The following is an 8582-nucleotide window of genomic DNA, read 5'->3' as shown; positions in this document are numbered from 1 at the left end:
TATTTTTAGTAGAGACAGGGAGACAGGGTTTCGCCATGTTGGTCAGGCTGGTCTCAAACTCTGGACCTCAGGTGATCACCTCACCTCAGCCTCCCAAAGTGCTGAGATTACAGGCCTGAGCCACTGCACCTGGCTGGTATTTTATTCTCTTTGTAGCAATTGTAAATGGGAGTTCATTCATGATTTGGCTCTCTGCTTGCCTGTTGTTGGTATGTAGGAATGTTAGCATTATTTGAACATTGATTTTGTCTACTGTGACTTTGCTGTATTTGTTTATCAGCTTAAGAAGATTTTGGGCTGAGACAATGGGGTTTTCTAGATATAGGATTATGTCCTCTGCAAAGACAATTTGACTTCCTCTTTTCCTATTTGAATACCATTTATTTCTTTCTCTTGCTTGATTGTCCTGGACAAAACTTCAAATACTATATTGAACAGGAGTGGTGAGAGAGGGCATCCTTGTCTTTTTTTTTTTTTTTTTAACCAAAAACACTTTTATTTTCGTCTTCAAAGAAGAAACTCTTCTTTTTCCAGGATAATCATGATTAACTTACAAAAATGAGTACACATCTTCAAAGCACTTCCCTTTAACGGGAAACTTAGCTTTATAGGATTTAAACAGAAGGCAAAAAAAAAAATTCCATTTTCTTGTCATTATAAGACAAAACAGAATCTAGTGTAAGCCAAGGAAACTCATTCATACTTCAGGTCCTTCTCCTCCAGGAACCAGCATTGTTATATTATTTCCATTTAGCAAAATCTGATCTAATTTAGTAATCCTTCTTCCTTCTGGTGTAATTTCAAACTCAGTGACATCTTCCAGTACCGTATTGACAAAGTCATCAAATCCTAGAAGAGTACCAACAATTTCCTTATCACTCTTCATAACAATGTGAATTCTTGATCCAATACATTTGTCCACAAGCTCTAACGGCCGCAGCTGCGACGGGTTGGTAGTAGCGTTAGCCGCCATGGCCACGCCGGAAGTGCATCCTTGTCTTGTCCTCATTTTCAAGGGGAGTGCTTCTACCTTTTGCTCATTTAGTATGATATGTGCTGTGGGTTTGTTATATGTGGCTTCTATTGTTTTGTGGGATGTTCCTCTATACCTAGTTTATTGAGAGTTTTTAACATGAAGGGACGTTGAATTGTGTTGAAGGCCTTTTCTGCATCTATTGAGATAATCATGTTGTTTATGTCTTTAGTTCTGTTCATGTGATGAATCACATTTATTGATTTGTGTACGTTGAACCAACCTTGCATCCCAGGGATGAGGCCAAATTGATTGTGGTGGATAAGCATTTTGATGTGCTGCTGGATTCAGTTTGCCAGTATTTTATTGAGGATTTTTTACATCAGTGTTCATCAGAGATATTGGTTTGAAGTTTTCTTCTTTTTTTGTTGTGTCTCTGCCAGGTTTTGGTATTATGGTGATGGTGGCCTCATAAAATGTGTTAGGGAGGAGTCTCTTATTTTCAACTTTTTGGAATAGTTTCAGTAGAAAGGTTATCAGGTCTTTTTTGTGCCTCTGGTAGAATTCAGCTGTGAGTCTGTCTGGTCCTGGGCTTTTATTGGTTAGTAGGCTATTTATTACTGCCTCAATTTCAGAACTTGTCATTGGTCTATTCAGGGATTCAGTTTCTTCCTGATTCCATCTTGGGAGAGTGTATGTGTACAGAAATTTATTCGTTTTTTCTAGACTTTCTAGTTTATATGCATAGAGGTGTTTACTGTGTTCTTTGATGGTTGTTTGTATTTCTGTGGGGTTAGTGATAATATATATCCCCCTTATCATTTCTGATTGTGTTTATTTGATTCTTCTCTCTTTTCTTATTTGTTTAGCTAGCAGTCCATTTTATTTTATTTCATTTTTCAAAACAGCATTTTCTGGATTTGTTGATTTTTTCAAAGGTTTTTTTTTTGTCTCCATCTCTTTCAGTTCAGCTCTGATCTCGGTTATTTCTTACCTACTACTACCTTTGAAGTTTATTTGTCCTTGGTTCTCTAGTTCTTTCAGTTGTGATGGCAAGTTGTTAATTTGAGATCTTTCAAGCTTTTGTGCTATAAATTTCCTCCTAACACTGCTTTAGCTGGGTCCCTAAGATTGTCTCTTTTTTCTCATTAGTTTCTGCCAGTGGTAATTTCATTATTTACTGGAGTCACTCAAGGGCAGATTGTTAAATTTCCATGTAGTTATACCTTTTCAAGTGAATTTCTTAATCTTGAATTATAATTTGATGGTGTGGTGGTCTGGTAGATTGTTATGATTTCAGTTCTTTTGCACTTGCTGAGGGGTGTTTTACTTCCCATTATATGATCAATTTTAGAGTGATTGATGTGGGGTGAGGAGAAAAATGCATATTCTGTTTTTGGGGGGTGCATAGCTCTCTCCAAGTATATCAGAACTGCTTGATCCAGAGCTGAGTTTGGGTCCCAAATATCTTTTTTAATTTTTTTGTCTCCATGACCTGTCTAATATTGTCAGTGGAGTTTAAAGTCTCCCACTATTATTATATGGGAGTGTAAGTCTCTTTGTGGGTCTCTTAGAACTTGCTTTATGAATCTGAGTTTTCCTGTATCGGGTACATATATATTTAAGATATTAGCTCTTCTTGTTGTGTTGAACCCTTTCCCATTATGTAATGTCCTTATTTGTCTTTTTTATTTATAATCTTTGTTGGTTTATAGTCTGTTTGTCAGTAACTAGGATTACAACCCCAGCTTTATTCTGCTTTTCATTTGCTTGGTTAATTTACTTCCATCTCTTTATTTTGAGCCTATGAGGGTCTTTTCACATGAATTGGGTCTCTTAAGGATACCATACTGATGGGTCTTGGTTGTTTATCCTGCATACTATTCTGTGACTTTTAATTTGGTTATGTAGCCTATTTACATTTAAGGTTACTTTTCTTATGTGCGAACTTGATCCTGTCTTTATGATGCTAGCTGGTTATTTTGCAGACTTGCTTAAATGGTTGCTTCATAGTGTCACTGGTCTGTGTACTTGTGTTTTTGTAATGGCTGGTAACAGTTTTTCCTTTCCATACTTAGTGCTTTCTTCAGGAACTCTTGCAAGGCAAGATTAGTGGTGACAAATTCCCTCAGCATTTGCTTGTCTGAAGAAGACCTTGTCTCCTTTGCTTATGAAACTTTGTCTGGTTGGATATGAAACTCTGGGTTGGAAATTCTTTTCTTTAAGAATATTGAATATTAGTCCCCAGTATTTTCTGGTTTGTAGGGTCTCCACTCAGAGCTACACTTTAGTCTATGGACTTCCCTTTGTAAGTGAACTGGCCTTTCTCTCTGGCTGCCCTTAATAGATTTCCTTTCATTTTGACCTTGGAGAATCTGATTATATGTCTGGGGATTGATTTTCTCATGGAGTAACTTACTGGAGTTCTCTGCATTTCCTGAATATGAATTTTGGCCCGTCTTGCTATGTTGGGGAAGTTCTCCTGGATGATATTGTGCAATATGTTTTCCAACTTGGTCTTATTCTCTTGGTCCCATTTAGATACCCCAATCAGTCAGAGGCTCAGTCTTTCTACATAGTCCCACATTTCTCAGAGGTTTTATTCATTACTTTTTATTCTTTTTTTTCTCTAATCTTGTCTGCCTGTCTTATTTCGGAAAAATAGTCTTCATGATCTGAGATTCTTTTCTCCTCTTGATCTATTAGGCTATTGATACTTGCGATTGCATTGTAATGTTCTTATGTTGTGTTTTTCAGCTCCATTCAGGTTGGCTAGGTTCCTCTCTAAACTACCCATTCTGGTTACAAGCTCCTATATTATTTTATCGTGATTCATGTAAACCAATTCTATGTGTTGGGTTACAACATGCTCGTTTAGCTAAGTTAATTATTACCCACCATTTCAAGCCGATTTCTATCAGTTCAGCTAACTAAACCTCAGCCTAGTTCTGTGCCCTTGCTGGCGAGATACTGTGGAGGAGAAGAGGCACTCTGGATTTTTGAGTTTTCAGCATTTTGGCATCGATTCTTTCTCACCTTTGTGGGCTTATCTACCTCAATCTTTGAGGTTACTGACCTTCGAATGGGGTTTTTGTGGGATCTTTTTTGTTGATGTTATTGCTCTTGTTGCTTTCTGTTGTTTGTGTTTCTTCGAACACTCAGGCCACTCTTCCTTAGGGCTGCTGCAATTTGGTGGGAATCCACTCTAGGCCATAGTCCTCAGTTCTTCCCATACCTGGAGGTGAAGGCTATAAAACAGCAAAGACGGCAGCCTGCTCCTTCCTCTGGAAGCTCTATCCCTGGGGGCTACTGCCCACTTGCTGGCCCAAATGCTCCTGTAGGAGGTGTCTGAAAACCCCTGAGTGAGGTTTCACCCAGTCAGAAGGAATGGGATCAGGAACCCACTTAAAGAAGCTGTCTGGCTGTTTTTTGTTAGAACAGATGTGCTACATTGTTGGGGACCGTTCCTCATCCAGACTTCCTGGACTCTCCAGAAGGCTGGAATTGCTGAGGTGGCTAAATCACAGAAAAAAAAAAAAATAAATAAAAAAGTTGATCAACTATAAGTAAAAACTTTGTTGTGACCTTGAACAATAGTTATCATTTCCTCTAGTGCATAATTCATAGTGCATATGTGGAAGATTTTTCAAGAATTTGCAAATAATATAACAAAAAATGCATTTTCCTATTGAAATATCGAAGGGTAGGCCAAGGTAGTGCTGTAACATTTGACAGTTACATCATTTCACTAAATTATAGGTTTTAACTTGACAGCGTATGTTTAATATAGTGAAAAAATGAGGTTAAAGACAGAGAATACACTTCAAACCTTTTTTTTTTTTAACTAGGAGTAAATCATCCCCTCTGATTTTATCAGCTTTCTATGTTCTTTCAAAAATGTGTTGCTTTCCAGGACTAATTAATGAACCACTTCACCAGGCTCCATATTACAATGTTCTTTCCCAAACTACTTGAACTCTTTTTACATTCAACTTGAAATGCTATCCCAAGTGCCTTTGGGTGAACAGCTGGGATCTAGTAAAGCTTGACTCAAAGTGTATTATACCTTACTGCATTTTGTCACTGTAATCAATATTGAGGGACTGTATTAGAGGGACTTCCCAGGTCGGCTGGTGGCATTGTTTCCAACTAAGTTCCTTTGTTTCCACTTTCCGCGCCCTGAGGCTGCTAGGTGCCTTTGTTTCCATTTTTCCACATCTGGCAGGCTATGTAGCGACTTTGTTTCTGATTTTACTGCCTCTGGCTCTTGAAGGTTGGGGCTCTGTGACTCAGGGTTGTAAAACAGTAGCCAATCTGGTAAAGGATTCAAAAATTAATCCAGAGGAAGTTTGAAAGAACCCCTCTCATTGGGAGAGAATATGAATGGGGAGGGGATAACTCAGGGGTAAAAGCTCTAGCTGCCCCAGCCTGGACGGCACCCTCTCTTCCGGTACCCTTCCACAGGTATAGAAGCTGTCCTTTCACTCTGCCTAATAAATTGCACTATCACACACTCTTTGGATCTTCTATTTGAGCTGTAAAATTCACCATGACCTAGACCCCTTTTCTCATTCTTCAGGGTTAGGATGGCCAAGAGCCTAAGTTCTGGCTCATCATACTCCACTTCTGTGGTGGCCGAGCGGTTAGGACTACTGGTTTTCACGCAGCTGGCCCAGGTTCAACTCCTGAATCTGGCTGTGGCTACTCTGGTTACAGTATTAATATCTTTTCAGTAGTCTTTAATTTTTTTTTTTTGAGATGGAGTTTCACTCTTGTTACCCAGGCTGGAGTGCAATGGCGCAATCTCGGCTCACCGCAACCTCCGCCTCCTGGGTTCAGGCAATTCTCCTGCCTCAGCTTCCTGAGTAGCTGGGATTACAGGCATGTGCCACCATGCCCAGCTGATTTTTTGTATTTTTAGTAGAGACGGGGTTTCACCATGTTGACCAGGATGGTCTCGATCTCTTGACCTCGTGATCCACCCGCCTCGGCCTCCCAAAGTACTGGGATTACAGGCGTGAGCCACCGAGCCCGGTCTAGTCTTTAATTTTTTTAAGTATTTAATTTTGTAACAAAATGTGTCAGTGGAGTATTTTATGTATTAAACACACAACCTGAAATATATAGCAAATGAATTGTAGTGATCACACCCATTTAACTAATATCCTGATTTTTAAAAAAAGATATATATATATATATGTATGATTATACATAGATATGTATATGTATATATATTTGTGTGTGTGTGTATGTGTGTGTGTGTGTGTTTGTGTATATATATATATATATATATATATATGTATAGCCAAGACCGTAAACGGCCCTTCTCATGTTCCATCTCATTAACTATCTTCTCAAAGGTAACCTTTATACTGACTTTTTAAATAAGAAATCGATTTGTTTCTTTTCATATATTATATTCAGTGAATCATATAGAATATAGTCTTTGCTAAATAAGATATGTTCCCTATCCCAGTACATACACAAACCAACACACTTCTTGTTTTCCTCAAATGTTCTTGTGTCAGAATAAATAGCTAACTATCAAATATTTGTAATGACCTTTAATATTGTAAGGTTATTGTTCAGAAGCAGCAAGACTCTAGCTAAAATTTATATTAACCAATTTGTTTGTAGGGCCCTACAAGTTTTCATAAAATATTATGTGAACAAAAGTGCTATATATTACTTTTTGGCTTATGTAATTAAAACAAAGTTTAACCTTCATGCTATTTTCTCTCATCCTCCAACTGGATACTGTCACCTTAGGCAACTAAGAGGACCATTAGTTGGTACAATCAACAGATGAAAACAGAATGGATAATATTTAAATCACCGCTTACAAAGGAGCTTTTAATTAATATGGAACCCTTATCAGCTTTCACAGAGTGAATAATAAATATCTGTATGTCTTAACAATTTTGTATTTTTGATATTGTTTCATAACTGCAATGAGTGTTATTTTAACTAATACATGTTTTTTTCTCCTCTGATCAGTAAGCATATTCTCACTACTCTTTTAGCAGAAACAAAAGGTCCCTTTTACATTAGAAAATGCAAATAGATGTGAGGAAGCTATGAAGCAACGTTATTCAAAATCTGCGATTAGATGTATCATAAGGTCTACTTTTACTAGCCAAACATATTAACATAGAAAGGCTTAGCAGTTAGTTTCCCAAGGCTATTTAGCTCTTGAAGTGGAAACTAAGGATTCTCCCAAATCAAATGCACATACTCTTCACTACCACAGGGTGTTACCTAATTTATCCCGTTGTTTTGCAAATCCTGGGGGAACCCTCTTCATAAAGAGGCGCAGAGCCATAGAAAACACTGTATTAATTTAAATTCAGCAGCTTAGATTATAGCATTTTATTTCACTTTTAATTTAACCACAGCCATAAAAGGTCTGGGTATTCTTTATCAGCATTCTCTGCTGCCAGAACACAGCTTTGTTTTGTCATTTGAGAGATGTTTGGGGACATGGGTAACCACATTTAATACATTTCAAACCATTATAATTGTTCTTCAAGTTGGCAGTGCAGTATATGAAAAATCACAGATATCTTGCTGTAACCGGATTTCATGCAACCAGATTTTCTGGAAGGTAGGTTTTTGGCCTCTCCAATCCTGAATGGGGAAGGGGGGCCTTGGAATCGCAGTGAGTGCTACAGCTCAAATAGAACTCATGGACCCAAAGAGTGTGCTGTAGTGTGGTTTATTAGGCAGAGAGAAAGGACAGCTTCCACGCTGTGGAAGGGGACCCAGAAGGGGTGCTGCTGCACGCTTGGGCGGCTGGAGCTTCTACTCCTGAGTTATTCCCTCCCCTTTCTTGTTTTCATCCAATGAGAGGGGCTTTTTCAAAAACTTTCTCTGGATCAGTAGATCTCTGAATCCTTTAATGCATTGGTTACTGTTTTAAAACCCTGAGTCACCAAGCCTCTGCCTTCAGGAGCCAGAGGCAGGAAATTCCTGCACATGGGAACAAAGCCCCTAGCCCGCCAGTGGTGGGAAAATCCAGGCACTGGGAACAAAGGCCCTAGCCGACCCTGGAAATTCCTCTAACACAGTCCCTCATTGCTATGTTTTACCACATGGAAAACTTTGTCTAACGCTCACATCTAGGGTAAAAAAATGCATTGCAATACTCTGGGAAACAAAGTATTACGGGTTATCTAGAGTTAGCTTTCCATGGTTCATATACAAAAAGCAAAGGAGGAAAAAACTAGCTGTGATAGGAGAGAGGTAAGATGAATTATTTGTTATTGTGATAGAAGAGGGGTAGAATGGGTTATTGTAGTATGGGTACCAAATAGTGTTAGTCAGTTTCTTGACATTTCAAAGGCAATTACAAAGCTACTAGTACAACTAAAAGTACAATGTTATGAATATACATAGACTAATCAATAACAAAACAATTTTACCCTCTACCGGAGCCGATCAACTTTTATCCCTCTTCCACATCAATATAGGAGGAATGGGCATAAATGAGGTAGCTACTGTTTTATGAAAAAACAAAAAAAGTTCATATAAATGATTACTGTATTTTAAAACATAGTTACAAAGAGAAATACACAGGTTCTGATGAGATTTAGAAGGACCGTTTCACACT

At 38.2% G+C, this 8582-nt stretch overlaps 1 protein-coding gene across 1 annotated transcript; it reads right to left on the bottom strand.

Moving 5' to 3' along the window:
• Nucleotides 1–493: 493 nt before the first annotated feature.
• LOC108316148 (U6 snRNA-associated Sm-like protein LSm5) lies at nucleotides 494–985 on the bottom strand. The gene has a single exon (XM_037744743.1). It carries the CDS (start codon nucleotides 971–973, stop codon nucleotides 698–700), a length of 276 nt encoding a protein of 91 aa, XP_037600671.1. The 5' UTR covers nucleotides 974–985; the 3' UTR covers nucleotides 494–697.
• Between the last annotated feature and the right edge of the window lie 7597 nt (nucleotides 986–8582).

This window comes from Cebus imitator, unplaced genomic scaffold (assembly GCF_001604975.1).
Source record: "Cebus imitator isolate Cc_AM_T3 unplaced genomic scaffold, Cebus_imitator-1.0 Scaffold182, whole genome shotgun sequence".
NCBI classification, from domain to species: domain Eukaryota; kingdom Metazoa; phylum Chordata; class Mammalia; order Primates; family Cebidae; genus Cebus; species Cebus imitator.
Note: the sequence above shows the minus strand (reverse complement) of the source record. Positions and strands in the feature narration are given on the sequence as shown.